A 16,115-nucleotide genomic window follows, 5' to 3' on the forward strand; every position below is an offset into this window, starting at 1 on the left:
AAACAATGTCAGCACTGCTAGCTGACAAATTAGTCGCTCTGAATGTAGAGACTTTGTAAATAATGACAGATTTCTGCTGAGACAATAGCACACTGTGACACAAAACAGTATCTGTGCTTCCCGTTCACTCGGAACAGAGCATCTTTGACATTCACCATGAATGAGGAAAATCCTGGGTGGTAGTGGATTGTGTGTGTGTGTGGTGTGTGTACATATACACATACACATATATATATATATATATATATATATATATATATATATATATATATATATAAACGCACACGTCTGTGCGTTAAATTCCTTAAACAGCGGATTAGTTCAGTTACTAATTTAAAGACAGTAAACCATCCTTTAGAGCAACATCTGTAAAACTAATTTGGAAGCTGTTGTTAGTCATTAGAGTATAAAGCAGTTATTCCCTGAGCCACCAGGGAGCCGCTAATGTGTATTATGTATGCATGAGACCACACTTCATTTATTAAAATTCCATCAAAATGGCTCTGATGTACAGGGAGCATTAGGGAGAAAAAAAAAAAAAGAAAACATTTTTTTTCCATTCCGGAGCCATGCATTCAGTTTTTGTGGGAAATATACATGGATAGTTTTCCAGTTTTCAAACGTATGTTGCATTTTCTGCTTCTCATGATCCACGTAACACACTGACACTTATTCATCAAAGTTGTTTATGGTCAAATCATGAGCGCGCAAACGTTAACTCTTCTGATATTCATTAAATTCATCTTTGGTTCATTGCCACGTCTCATTCGATCGCATGTAAATTTGAGCACAACACTTTACAGGAACACTATGTAATATTTTGACTTTAAATTTGCAGCTTCAATGCTTCACTGATTTGTAAATGGAAATGTAATGCCTAAGTTGTTGGTAATTTGGGCTCAGCAGTGCTACAGAAACTAGACTATGTATCTATTGGAGGAGGGTAGGAAACCACGCCCTCCCTCCCTCCCCAATTATTTCAGTACATTCACATACACACTCCCACATATGGACACTTTTGAGCCACCAATCCACCTACCAATGTGTGTTTTTGGGTCGTGGGAGGACAGTCACCTGGATGCAAGGCTCAAACCCACAACCTGAGGACCCTGGAGCTGTGTGACTGTGACTCTACCTGCTGCACCACCGTAAACATGAATTAAACTAGGGCCAGCCCTGGGAGCTTCTCATTCTGTCAGACACATTGTGCTAAGCTGATTTATCAAATGTCTTCAAATTAAATAACTGGAGGGTGGTCTCTGGTCTCTGAATGAGTGTAATATTTCACCCTAATTAACAAGAATGAGGCATTCATTATTTTCCTATTGTTGTTGTTTATAAAGAATCGGTGCCCTCTGCTGTTGCTCTGCTGTTAGTGTTAATCTGAGGAGCCCTCAAACACTTTGCATGTTATTGTTAGTGTATAAGCCCTATTCCATAGCATTGTGTTTGTGTGAAGCACACAAATTAAGAGCCCTATTGTAAAGTATGTGTGTGTGTGTGTGTGTGTGTGTGTGTAAATGCAGATATGTTCTGTAAGTTACAACTTGTTTGAATGTACCATGTTCAGAATAAATATTACCAAATGCAGAGCATTTCAAAGCTGGATGTCAACATTATATTCCACACACGTACAAAAAGAAAAAAGGCTCTACTGTGCTGAACGGAGCCATTCTGTCCCTGCTTCTACCTGCAGAGGGTGCTAGAACGGTGTTCTGGTTCTAGATTTGAGAAGCTGAAGCAATGTTCAAAGAACTGTTTATAAAGCTTAGTCCATTTTCAAGCAAAGTCTCACTCCAAAAAGGTCCATTGTCTTCACGAAAGTTAAATCAGTCACGTGTCCTTGCAGCTTGAGCACAAACAATCGAAGAGCGTTTTTCCCGAAGATGTCAAATATACAGTACATGTTCCGTGAAATTCCAAGCTTCCGTCCAGCCGTTCCCCTGTTGGAAAAAAAGCCGGGGATGTGATCATGGAGAGAAAAGCTGATGGAAATGCAGATACAGGAGTCCAGAATAAAATAAAACAGGTCTCAGAACTCAGGTTGCTCAAAGGTCTCAAAGGGTTTCAAGTCGTGGAACTTCTGTTCAAACCAATGTGATTTTAAATAAGAAATAAATAACCAGAAAAGTTTCTTGTTAAACATGAAGCCACAGTTTCTTGATGCACACAATGCACTATGTAAAAAGCAGGAGGCAACTTGAGAGTTTTCCTGTGTTATCTGTTCAAATCTTTTTTTTTTCTTTGCACAACTAAGGATTTAAAAATGAAGAACCCGAGAATTAATTATTTTAAATTTCAGTCTTTACACGTCTGTCTATGAAGCAAGATTCATAGTTATTTTTCTTTTTCTAATATCTGAATATCCTTAAAAAAAAAACAAACAAACAAAAAAAAAAACACGAGGCTCCCGAGTGGCAGAGGTCTAGGCATTGGTGATATCATCACAAGTTACATCCTCTGTAGTGCCCTAGGCATCTGTGTTATGGCACTTTTCCACTGCCATGTACCTGCTCTGCTCGACTCTACTTGAATATATTCCCTTGGTCCCTGGTGGGTTTCCACTTTAAAGCCCCCCCAGCCCCGAACTGTAGCAGCAAGCGTGGGCTTTGGAAACCACAACAGCAGCAGCGGTTATGTAAAGCGTTTACTCATCATGTATTAGCATGTTGTTGTTGTTGTTTGGGACTGAACACAGCTCTGCACCCCAATTCAGACAGATCAGTAGAGTTTATCTATAGCTTGCTGCTCTGTCCGGCCCTGTCCTTACTGGAGTTATTCATCTGCCACCAATCCAAGGAGCATTTGAACATCTTTAAAACGACACGGAGCACTTTATGAGCTGCCGTTGTAAGACCGATAAAAATAAATGTGATCTCTGCTGTAGCTTGGAGATTTTACAAGCCTCTAGTTTGTGCTGGGGCTCTGCATTTCGACACGTAGACCAGTCTCTCTGGCCAATCAGCGTGCCGCAATGTTTACACGTCCAGTGTAATCCCTGCTCGGCTTGCTTGGAATCAGGGACGGACAGAGACTAATAAAGTACCCGTTTTGCAGATGCAGAGCCGAGCCAAGCTGGGTAGGTACAGTGCAGTGGAACACTACTGGCCTTGCTCTCTCTGTTCCCATTACTCTGTCCCATAACAACATGGACATTAATTGCTCTCCTCTAAGCGTGTTGAGCTGTGCAGTGACTGTTAAAGGAAATAACAGTTAGGAATGAATAGGTGACTGGCTACACATTGCTCAGAGGAGGCATGCATTAGCCTGCACTTCCTCAGCATGGTGCCACTGTGTGATCAGGGGATTCCTAGCTAATGGGTGTAATTGGCAATGATTAAGATTGGGTAAAATATTAAGGGGAAGAAAGGATATGGTTTTAATGAAGATATCCAGACTGCTTTGAAATAAAAAATATTGTTGGAGGATTCGGGGGGTAAAAGTGCAAGCAAAAACAGAACTTCAGTCCCGTTCTGAGGGTATTTATGAAGTCCAGTGTAGCAGTGAGGTCTGTACAGGAGGAGTTAATAAAGGGTAGGGCCTAAACGACCAGCACATACAGTTATCAGCTTAAGAAGTTAAGAGGGTGGCTCATCCTCGTGAAGGTCCTCCAGCTCCACCTCTCTGCCAGCTTCTCCACTGCTACCTTTTCTGTAAAGGAAAGAGACAGAGACAGGTATTATTGTGTTAAATACAACATTTTAAACACATATTTAACACTAGTGTCACCAAAAACCTGATTTACACAATGTGCCACTTTCCCTTCAGTGTAATGCATTAGCCAAGACATATTTAACTTCTAGTTTTGCACAGGAGCTTCAAGCCTAATATACAGTGTTCACAAGGTTTTTAAACATCTTTCAGTGAATTTACTAACAACTCCTTAGTAAAGCATTTCCATTGGAATGAGGTTCTAGAACAACTACAAATAAGCGTAAGAGCAAATAAACTACAAATAAGGGTAAGGGCCCCATGCTTTCTGGGATAAATTGGTTCCTGTGGTTGATTTGAATCAAATATTCTATTAATTCATTCATTTTCTATAACTGCTCCATTCTCTCAGGGTTGTGGTGGGTCACTGGGATCAAGGCAAGGATACAACAGGGCACCAGAACATCACACAGACACACACACTCTCAACTTTGGGCAATTTCACAGTGCCAAACCATCTACTAACATGAGTTTATCGACTGTGGGAAACCCGAAGCAACCGGAAGAAACCCACACAGACGGGGATTCAACCCCCAGGAGAGTAGAGGCTAACACATTTAACACTGTGATTAACACTGTGTTAAAAGAATTTCACGTAATTTTCCATTGTCTAATTTATCTATTGTTCGTGAGCAACATTAGACGTACAGCTGTACTTTTTTAATTAAAAAAAGTTACAATTAGATTCCAAACATGTCTTTGCTAATCAACTGTGGGAAGTGGGAAACTGAGTACATTTAATAAAGAAACTTTTTTGTAACACCTTTAAAGAAACTTTTAACAAGTAGGTGTTTACAAAATGTTTTTGGTGTTGGTAAAAATGACAGTAATGTTAATGATACTGATAATAATGAGGAGAATCACCATGTCAGGAACCATGTAAACAAGTCTATTTGAGATCATTTACGCATGCAGTTCGCACAATGCTAATCAGCTGCCTTTACTCATCAGCTAAATTAACATCCGTTCAGAATAAAATACTGAAGCTAAAGTCTAGAAACATTGTGATAGAGATAATGGTGGGTTAAACAGCATATCTAATGTAGAGTGAAACATAGTCAATGCAGAGGGAAAAAGTGAAGAAGCAAGCGTCAAACACCAAATATATTTGGATAAAAATGTTAATATTTCATTTTTAAAAAATCATTCTATTCCTATTTTAATGGGGATTATAAAAAAGAAATAACCAAGTCTCAGTCTTAGCCAGTGGTTGAATAGCTTACCGTGTCTAATGATAAGTGTGTTCTGACAAAGCTAACAAACAACAACTGATCTGAGGTCAGCAGACAGCAGGGGGATGGACACACAACACAGCAAACATGACCAAACCTTGGTTTGTCCATCCAACAGAGAGGAGTAGAGTGGTGACAGGGGGGTTATGGCTGTTACAAAAAGAAAGGACGGACAATGCCCTCACACTCAAGAATCACAAACTGTGGACACACACACACACACACACACACACACACACACATCACTGAGGAGGATGAGGGATTGGACAAAAGGTTTGACATGACGACCACACAGATCGTCACACAGCACACAGTTACCTTAAAGAAGGGTGGAGTTTTAGAGAGGGACGGAACGGCCACGAATCCCTGCACCGAAGAGACAGAGAGAGATTGAGCTAAAGAGGTTCAGGGGAGGGGTCAATATGTGTGTGTATGTGTTGGGGGGGGGGTACTCTTACAAATCAAATGTTGATGCTAAAAGATGTATTCAGTGACTGGGTTACTAATGTCTTTTCTATCCACTAAGATAAAAATAATCTTTTTTTTCCCCCAAAAAACTGTCCTTTCTGTCCTTCTACTTGAAAACATCAATTTCAGTGAATGTCTATTTTCATTAGGTTTGTTAACTATTCATTCATTTAGTCCGGAAATATAACAAATTATGGAAATGTGAAACAAATAATACTTTCTGCAACTTTGCTAAATTTTCCAACTTTAACATTTCAAACAACTGTGTTAAAATGTGTCATGTTTTTGACTTTTGGTCCAACTGTTTCTAGAAACTCTCCTTTTCAGTGACTGTGCTAAAAAAGTGTTCCAGTTCCTATTCCTTTGGTGTGGACCAAACAATTAAATGATACATTGTTACATGTTATTGGCTTAGTGTTCACACTGAAAATGTATGACTATGAGGCCCACAATAGGTCCCTACAAAAAGTCATCAGAACAATGAACCACACGTGATTAATTTTGGTAAATTTGAAAAAGGAAAATACACTGCTGTTTTCAATGCACTCTGTTCTGTCACAGCGTGTTTAGCGCCACATCTCGTGACTTCACATCGTGTGTTTGGTTCATATTGTAATCACACTTGAAACAAAATGTACCAGAAATTGTTTAGAACCTGGTGGAAACCCACCTTCTCCAGCGGTCTCAGTCCACTTGTTCGGTGCGCCAGAGGGTCAAACTGTTGACTGTTGTTTTTTGGTGAATGTGTTAATAGCTTTCCTTTTCAATAAACTAACTGCTAACTGTGCTTTGCTAACTCTAACACTGTAAACAGTGCTAGGAAGTGTTCTTTCAGCAACTATACCTCAAACTGTCCTTTTCAGTGTCTGTGTTAACAACTGTTTATAGGTATTTTTTGCCAGTACACCTAGCCCCAGAACAAACACCATTATAAACAGCTATTTAATGCTAGCAATGTGAAATATGATGGTCAGTCAATGGTCTTCCAGGACACATTCACTTTAAATGAAGCAGCCTCACTATTCTGTGTAATAAAACACAGGGGAGCTCCATGCTTTAGGTTTGAAAAGTTAATGAGAGAGACAGGGAGAACATAATTAAAGTTGCATTATTAATAAGATGCAAACGCAGTACACAGAGGGAGAGAGGTTTAATTTGAAAGCAATCAGCCAACAGTGTGAGTGATGTGTGAACAGAAATTTCTCACCACCAGGGGGAGCTGGGGCTTTTTCCTTTTTTATAAAGATACAGGAGCAAGGTCATTCTACCAGTGCAGCAGTAAAGAGATTAGGAATCTTGATACACTATGTCCCCAAGTTTACAGACACCTTATGATAAGTGAGTTAAACTTACACAAGTGTTTCATAATCTCCACAGAGGAGTATATAACGAAATGAGATGCTCCGGAGCTGAGACTAAGATCATTTTTCTCAACTGAGTTGTCAGCAGGATCAGCAGGATGGCTACAAAGCCCTCCCCCCGCACTGGGCTGTGGAACAGTGGAGCTGCACTCTCTGAAATGATGAAGCACTTTTCAATATTCGCTGAGATGAGCTGTTTCAGCGCTTATGATTTGGAACAAATCACTCATCATCAGTACCAGACATCGCTGATGCCCCCGCGGCTGAATGCCATCAAATACTTACAACTATGTTGCAAGTATTGGTTGTTAGTGGACTATCTACCTATGGATAATGTTGATTTTAATTGTTTAGATGTGTAATACGTGAGTGTGAAAAACTTTTAGGTTTTATAGTGTAGCCTAAGCCTTTGGACTTCTGGTTCAGTGAGAAACTGTCCCAAACACAGTCTGCAAAACAGAATTGGAAAGATGTGTCTCAAGGCAAAAAGAAATGCAACGCTGCTGCTTTGCTCTGGCAGGTGGAAGGTATAGTCTGAATCTTGTTAGGTACAACACTTTTTCTTTATGAGGGGTAAGAAAGTGCTTGTTACAGAAAGAGAGAGAGAGAGAGGCATCAAGGCCACTAAGAGAAAGAGAGAGACAGAGCAGCATCAAGGCTACGGGTAGAGAGAGAGAATGATGGAGTGGCATCAAGGCTACAGAGAGAAGTAGATAATGAGTTAGCGAGAGAAAGAGAAAAATCAGCATGAGAAAGGAGAGAGAAGGTAGAGAAAAGGAGTTGTGAGAGACTGAGAAAGTAAGGAATGAGAGGAATAGAGTGAGAGTAAAGAATGAGAGAGAGAGAGAGAGAGAGAGAGAGAGAGAGAGAGAAAAGTGTGAAAGGTGTTAATAATGAAGGAAGGTTATTGGGAAGTTTTGACTGACGCTGAGCTGAACTGAATTTGACCAGTCACCCTTCCCCAGTCCTGTTCCTCCAGGATGTACTGAATCATTAATAAAGTGGGAGTCTGAAGATTCTGCCTCATCATAGAGTCCAGGAGCACAGTCTCTACTCTCCTGTTTACACAGCACTCTGCATTTCCAGCACAGAGTCCAGGAGCACAGTCTCTACACTTCTGTTTACACAATACAGAAAAAGAACAGAGCACAGGGAAATGTCATTGACTCATGCTGCTATGGAAACACGATGCTGGCAGAGGAGAAGGTAATGGCTTCTTATTAGCGTGTCACTTTTGTTCACCTGTACAAACAGCATCACTCGCCACTCCAAATGGCATGCTCTGACCCTGCTCATGCGGTCATCTCATGACAGAGAAGAGGGACAGGATGTGAAAAGGAAAGGCCATTCGGCTGAAATGAATGACCCTGGGCCAGGGAAGGGAACATGTACTTGGTCGACTCTGGACGTAGTCAGTGGAGTCTGGTTAGTTCTTAAAAGCTGCAGTTATTATACTGGGTTTTTAAATACATTATTATGCAGCCACAATAATAATCTATATTCACATCACCGCCATTTTTCCAATAAACCGCAAACAAACACACTGAGACGTGACTGGAACCAGGTTCTATGCACAGATAAGACTGAAAAAGAGGGCAACACTCAAGGAGGTACTGCCATATACAAAAGAATGGTCACACAGAAGAGAATCACATCCCTCAAAGTTAAGAATGGTGGTGGATCTGCGATGTTTTGGTAACACAAACTCCTTAAAGGGGCAAGGATTTAAAAACGTACCAATGTACAAGAAACACACATATAAATCCAGACAACAACGGTGCAATGACCACAGAATCAAGACTCTGACATGGCTATCCCTGCCCCCTCACCTCAATCTCACTGAAAACCTGTGGATGAACGAAAGAGGGGAGTAACAAAGAGTAGATAGGAACCCATCGGTCAGGAAAGAATCTGGACTGAGGAGTGGTCTCATTTATTTTGATATGTATTTCTTAATCTCACACTCTTAAAAATGTTCCACAAAATGTTCTTTGTGTGATGCCATAGTAGAACCACATTTAGTTCCATCAAAAACAATTTTTGCTACTAGGTTTAAATGGGTAAAGAACCTTAAAGTTTACACTCTCACATTAAAAAAAAAACATGGTTCTTTATGGAAGCAAAAGTGGTTCTTCTATGGCATCGCTCCAAGAACCCTATCTAGCACCTTTATTTTTAAGACTGCATCACTCGTGATTGGACAAAGTTCTTGCTGTAATACTGGTAAATCTACTGAGAGGAAGTGCTGTCGTTTAGTTTTATTACACAAAATGTGGATTAAATTTTATATTTTCTGTGCGAGACTGAAACAGAGGCATTTTTATGACCTTTTTATACCCAGCTTTACCAGCAGTGTTAATAATAATGACTGTAAATCAGAAGCAAATTCATTCATAATTCACTACGCAGCTATGTAACTAATTAGGTGATTATATAATTGCATTTAACATTTATAAAACGCAGCAAAACAAAAACACTTACAATTACAGCTGTATCTTTTGCTGGTTAATGACATTTCTGTGGCTTGTCTGGCAGTTGGGTCAGCCAGTAGGAAAGCAGAGGCAAATAAGTTTGAATGTTTGGAGCACTCACATGAGCAGGCTTCCTGGGGCTGACATGGATCTCTCCTCTCTCCTGCTGGGACACTCAAAAGGGTTCCCAAAAGAGCGCTTCCGCAACATGGCCTTCACCAAGATCTACAATGGGGGGAAAAAGGGTGATTAATGTGATTTATTTACATTTATATTAAAATCACTGCTGTCATGAAAAACATATCTTGAAAACAAGTCTATTGCTTCATTCCTAATGGCTCTGTAAGACACAGTAAAGGGCTTGTTTATGAAAATGAGAAAAATGATCCCACACACAACCACTTACCACAGCAGAGAGGCTAGGGACAAATTTGATAGAGTTTTGAATCTCTTCTTCTGTGACCTCCACCACTGTGCAGTGCTCTTCTTCTAAAGGCAATGGGTCAGCCCCATCCTGAGTGACCCAGGGGTCCAGCTACACACACACACACACACACACACACATAAATGAGCAGCTGAAGATAATTAAATATAGGGAACGTAAAGGTCAAATCTAAGTTATGAAGAGGGAGCAGGAGGGGGTCAGTGATTCTTCCGAGAGTAAAAACTGGTGCAATGTCCATTTGGGACAAAATAATTCCTTGTATGAACTGTGTGGCTGAAGTCAAAAAAGCTTATATTTAGTTGAAAACTCATTGAGAGTGTTAACACATATTAACCCATTAGAGACCAGACTCAGTTCACCATAAAGCCAAATTATGACAAATATGTAACAGACCAAAGAAACAATAAGGAACACATTATTTTTTGTAATGTATTCAGTATTATTTTTGGGCTAAACTCTCAATTTAACATAAACATCATAACTTTTTTAAGTAATTAGTATTTTAAAATGTTCTTGAAATGTAATGTAACACATCATACATAACACAGGACAGGTCACTAAAACGGAACACGCATTTAGGAAACAAACGTGCTTATATAATAAGCATTTCTATTGTGTCTATGTACACACCAAGCACACCATCATTCTGTAAATGAGGTCACACCTACACAAACTCACACACTGGCATGTGACTGCATCCCGGATGTTCAGTAAATGTCACGTAGGGACATTATGGTTTAAAGTGAAGAGTGAGTGAGTGATTAAAAGATAAAAATAAAAAGGTTTGAAGGGGACATACAGGTTCCATACTAAAGCCCCTAACTCTTCTGGCAATCCAGTGGAGATCTCCTATGAACCGGTCAAATCCAAGTCCCTGAAAAGAACCAAACTCATAGTGGTTCATCTAAGATCTGTTTCTGTCAGAAGCTTTGCCATAGATAACAGAGTAACCTGATTTCAAATCACCACTCTACAGGACATGAAGTTTATTCATTCATTCATTCATTCATTATCTGTAACAGCTTATCCAATTCAGGGTCGCGGTGGGTCCAGAGCCTACCTGGAATCATTGGGCGCAAGGCGGGAATACACCCTGGAGGGGGCGCCAAACCTTCACAGGGCAACTCAGACACACACACACATTCACTCACACACTCACACCTACGGACACTTTTGAGTCGCCAATCCACCTATCAACGTGTGTTTTTGGACTGTGGGAGGAAACCGGAGCACCCGGAGGAAACCCACGCGGACACGAGAACACACCAACTCCTCACAGACAGTCACCCGGAGCAGGAATCGAACCCACAACCTCCAGGCCCCTGGAGCTGTGTGACTGCGACACTACCTGCTGCGCCACCGTGCCGCCCCACATGAAGTTTATTGTTTTTTAAAACTGGTCATGTGTTTTTATTTAAGACACTCCTCAGGCTAACCTCCAACTAAAGTTATAATGAAGTGTTTCTTGAAATATTGAAAGGTTGATTCAGACTGGACCTTTACTTGTTTTGGAGTTCACATAGGTTCCATTTTAAGGCTCCTCCCTTTTTCCTTGCATTCATGGAATTCTCACATGAAGTTGCCCCAACCTCTTTTTCTCTCGCATGAAGTCACTTAGTTCTCAAATCCTGCCACACACTGGACCCTTAAGCTCACCTTTATCTCAGGGATGGTGATCCTGGAGTCTGGGTTCTTGTCCAGCATTCTCAGGATAAGGCTCTTCAGGCCTTCACTAAAAGTCAGCCTGAAAGAAATACAATTTATTACATCATCGACTTCTTTATTTTATCAGCCCTGATTATCTAAATAAGACAGTGATACTTCTGATGTTCCCTCCGGATGAATCTATTTCTTCACCCAGTCAAAGAAACTATTCAAAATTCTCCACAAAAACCCATTTAAAGCCTTGAGCTGAAAATACAGCTGTGACTGTGACAACCAGTTGTTACAGGAAATCCCAAATGCAGTCACAAAAAAAAATCCACAAGCAGACAACAAGCTGGCAGAGCTATCATTACATCCGCTGTCAGACAATCATTTTGTAAAAGCTAAGAAGCAGACAGATGGAATTTAACGGAGAGTGGTAGAGAAGCTGGGTGGCAATCAAATCGAAGGCAGCACACATCCAAAGCTGAAAGAAACACTGACAGCAATGTGGGCTACCACTGCAGTGTATTGCATACCAACTGCACAACAGAACTGTTAGATTTCCAGAAATAACAAGCAAATTATTTGTACGAATACTACAGTTCTGACAGTTATCTGATTACTCAATAGATCATGTAGACAATATAAACTGCATGGCCACTGGGTTAGGAACAGCTGTACACTGGATTTTGAGACATTTCTGTAAGAACCTGACTGCATTCAGCCTCAAACACTAGTGAGATCAGATAGTGAGGTCAGATAATTGATTCTGGATCAGAGCACCAGCACTGGGCTGTGGAGCAGTGACACTGCATCCTCTGGAGTCACTCCATCAGTTTTTGTTTCCTTGTCTCCTCCCCACTCTGGTGCACATATACAGTGTTTATGAGCAGATCTTTAAAAACACTATAGTGTAATGTTTTGGAATACCAACTCAGAAGTTGTATGAGATCTTCAAACTGCGTGTGTGTGTGTGTGCGTGTGTGAGAGTGTGAGTGAGAGAGAGAGAGAGAGAGAGAGAGAGAGACCATGATCATGTGTGGGTTTGAGATGCTCTCAAGAAAACGCTTTCATTAGCTGATGACAACCTGTCCAACCACACACTCCAGCTGCCAATCTCCCCAACATACCTCACCACTCTCTTCTGAGGCAACACGTGTGCACGCACACACACGCACACACACACACACACACCTCTCAAGAGCTGAAAAGACTTTTACATTTTATTGACATTTTATCTCCATATTCAGAGAGCTGTGGAACTTCAAAGACAGCGATGATCTCTCTCTTTCTCTCTCTCTCTCTCAGCAGAGGTTCTATGCCTTTGCTGACACTTTTCCAAGGACAAATCCTTTCGTGATTTATTCATATCTTCTCAACCGTGCACCCTCAGGCTGTATTAACATTCCAGCTTTAAAGCAATAGTTCTTTGGGAAAAAAAAATCTATATTTTTTCCCCATTTATGTCAAACCGCTTAGTCCGTTTGGTTCTGCAGGTTAATGTAGTAATAGCAATGTAGTAATTCTGTAACGTTAATATAGACAACTAGACATAGAAGCTGTCCTGCCTTCAAGGAAAACTAGGTATTTTTACTAGTAACTAGTATTTTTACCTTCAAATTACAGCTTCAATATATTGAGATGCTTCACTGATCTGTAATAGTGAGAACAGAGCCTATGTTGGGCTCAGACCTGCAGAAACTGTGGGGGTAGCCAAGAAGCAAATATATCTCTCTATTTTACTGCAAAAAACTATGCAGTTCATTTTGAGGAACAACATAAACAAGTCTATTCCCATTGTGAACTAGGAGCACCTATAAACAAAGCTAACTGGTGAATATATGACTGTAATGCATTCAGTAAATCTGAGTCCAAGTGTGGAAAAAACCCAGTCATTTTTGGAAGGAAACCCAGCTAGAGGCTACATCTGAGTTTATGGAACCTTTGTACATTCTCAAGATCAGAACTGGAAAATGACTGGGGGAGTGTAAATATTCAGAAACCCCTGCTGTAGGTGACGACCATGACTTAATGTAATCCAAGCATTATTTACATAAATATTGATTTGTCAGAGAACACTCAAATTAATTTTGCAGTTAACAGCTTTGTAACACCTTTATGCTGTGAACTGATAGGGGGAGGGAAGGGTTGCCAGCTCAGTGTAAACGCAGTCTTAGAGTGCTGTGCATTTGCTGGTTGTACATCTCTGAGACTCTCTGATGGATCACACACAAATGGAGATAAAAAAGAGGAACTCACGTCTCAGGGAACTCCACGGGCTTGCTCCTGATCTTGTTATGCAGAGCTAGTATGTACTCATCAATAAAAGGGCACTGAGGGGGAGAGGGGGGGTGGTGGGAGAGAGAGAGAGAGAAGCAGAAATCTGTAATTGAGAGTTCTAAAGAAGTCTAACACAACAAGAAGTTTTAAATGTGGTGTTTGAGTGGAGCTCGTAATTCACACATCCTCCTTCCCCCCTTCCTCCTCATAACACTGATGTCTTCACAGCAATAAACACAAGCTGTGGATAACAAAGGGCTTTTTTCATTTCAGAGAGAGAGAGAAAAAGAGGGAATGGGGTCGAAGGTGTGGTGGTGGTGGTGGGGGGGGGTTGTTGGGGGTTCTATTAAAGTAAACATAACAGAGCTGTTCTACTGTACATTAAACACAAAACACATCCCCCAATTTCTGCTGATATCTCTTTGGGATTTGCAACATTATGTTAGAAGCAAACTAATAATGTTGTGTTTAGGAATGCACCGATCTCACTTTTTCAATTTCAACACCGATACCAATACGTACACTTTGCCCATTGGTAGATACCCAACACTGATCCGATACCATTGTTGAATTAATAAACTGCATACTTCACCATGTGGGAGAGACTTAAGGCATCAGGACAGATGTAAAACATTATTACTAACACTGTAACACTAAATATAACAATTTAACACAGATAACTAACTGTAACTGTACTAAATTGCTATTTATTTGTCGTTATTTATATTTGTCGTTATTTTTATTTGTCGTTATTTTTATATTTGTCAGAATAAAAAATTCACTTCAAAAATATATTAAAATCAATAAAATATATGAGCTGAAACTTTGTGAAACAAACAGTAATCAATATCATATATTTAGTATAAACAGAAATTTAAAACAAAATCTAACAGCTGAACCTGAGAATAAACAAGCATCTTGGTCACACTGGAAAAGCTTGTGTGTGTGTGTGTGTGTGTGTGTGTGTGTAGAAACACTGACAGTCGGTCCAGTAACTGTAGCGCTGTAGCCCCTGTAGTTGGGCATCCACTTCCTGTATCCATCTTTTCACATTCAAAAACACTGTTTTGATCTATAACTATCCAATACAAAATCCAGCTCCTTTTGTTAACATCGGGACAAATACCAGTTCCTAGCATGGAATCGGTGTAGTTCTAGTTGTAGTGGGTACGGGAATGGAACTGAAAGGCATATATATCCATAATAATCAAAAAAAAAAAAACTAGGAGTAATCAAACACACAAAATACCGCTCGTTTCTACTCATCCTCAGAAAGGCAGTAAACCAGCGTACTCCTATTATCTTACCTTTCCAAATACAAAGCAGTACAGCGTCACCCCCATTGCCCACACATCAAGAGCCTGGAACAAGAGAGACACTGTCATTAAACACAGGGTAATTAACTGGCAAGGCTGAATCACTAAAACACATATAAGCTGTGGACTGTGCATTGTGTTAACCTTCTCTTATCAGCAACAGGAGCTAGAGCTCCTCTACACTTGGGGGAAGAAAAAGCAGTGACCTATCAGTTACTTAAAAACAAAAGCACTCAATAAGGATCTGTATTATTCATGGCACACTCGAATGTTACAAGAGATTGCGACACATCAAAGGAAGTGTAGAGACGGATGTGGATTGAGTATACAGTTGATTAATCGTGTCGCACCATACAAGGAGAATCCATTTGTTTCACAGAGAAAAAAAATTGTGACAAGTGCTTGGGTCTGTGTTGGGTTCTGTTTTGGTTCCTGGTCATGTGAGTAGTAGAAAGTGGAGCACTCAGAGGAAACCCATGCAGAAAAGGGGAGAACACACCAAACTCCTCACAAACAGTCACCAGAAGCAGGGCTTGAACCCACAACTCTGTGTGACAGCGACAGTACGTGTTGTGCAACTGTGCGCCCTGATGTAATTACACTTGTCAGGTGTCCACTATTTGCTCAGTCTGTCTGTTCTTCTTGGCCTCACTTTCTGGTTTGTCTCTGATCTCTGTCTGCTTGTGTTAAGTCTCAGTGTTTATCCTCTGTGTTTAACCTCTTTGTTTCACCCAAGTGATCAGCCTGTGTTGAGCTCTTTCTGTCTCTAGTTCTCTGTAGCTCTGTTTCCAGTCATTATTGTATTGTTCAGCATTTAGTTACTGCTCTTTGTCAGTTTGGCCACTTGATTACCAATGTGCCTTTTTGTATTTTCCATTGTGTCCTGGCTCTTTTCCACGAGGCAAATATGGTACGTGGTCACTAGAAACGGGCATTTTTTTTAAAGTCCTTGCTCACACAAGATTCCAAATGAGCTGAGTAGGGACTAAACGTGACGTGTAAACTTTGCTGATCACTGATTTGCCTGAGACTTGCCTACACAGCGAAATACAGACCTCCAGCCAAACTAGCCTTTTGTAAAATCTTCAAATTCCAGTTCTGACCTCATTTGCTTTTATCCGACTCGCAATGGAAGCTCGTAAGATTGCGCAGTAGGTTTTTTGAGTATGTTCAAATGCTTCTTG

At 40.4% G+C, this 16,115-nt stretch overlaps 1 protein-coding gene across 2 annotated transcripts in view; it reads right to left on the reverse strand.

Moving 5' to 3' along the window:
* Window positions 1-295: 295 nt before the first annotated feature.
* The window catches only part of camkk1a (calcium/calmodulin-dependent protein kinase kinase 1, alpha a), a 105,183-nt gene continuing 89,363 nt past the window's right edge, over window positions 296-16,115 (reverse strand). Inside the window, exons 13-20 of one of the 2 annotated variants that reach the window (XM_066661675.1) lie at window positions 14,923-14,976; window positions 13,595-13,668; window positions 11,345-11,432; window positions 9,650-9,778; window positions 9,365-9,468; window positions 5,262-5,309; window positions 3,561-3,651; window positions 296-1,943 (exon numbers count right to left, since the gene is read on the reverse strand). In XM_066661675.1, coding sequence (XP_066517772.1) covers window positions 3,579-3,651; window positions 5,262-5,309; window positions 9,365-9,468; window positions 9,650-9,778; window positions 11,345-11,432; window positions 13,595-13,668; window positions 14,923-14,976 — 570 coding nt within the window. In that variant the 3' untranslated portion in view covers window positions 296-1,943; window positions 3,561-3,578. The remainder of the gene's footprint in view (window positions 1,944-3,560; window positions 3,652-5,261; window positions 5,310-9,364; window positions 9,469-9,649; window positions 9,779-11,344; window positions 11,433-13,594; window positions 13,669-14,922; window positions 14,977-16,115) is intronic. The other variant, XM_066661676.1, reaches the window with a different exon arrangement.

This window comes from Hoplias malabaricus, chromosome 2, assembly GCF_029633855.1.
Source record: "Hoplias malabaricus isolate fHopMal1 chromosome 2, fHopMal1.hap1, whole genome shotgun sequence".
Lineage (NCBI taxonomy): Eukaryota > Metazoa > Chordata > Actinopteri > Characiformes > Erythrinidae > Hoplias > Hoplias malabaricus.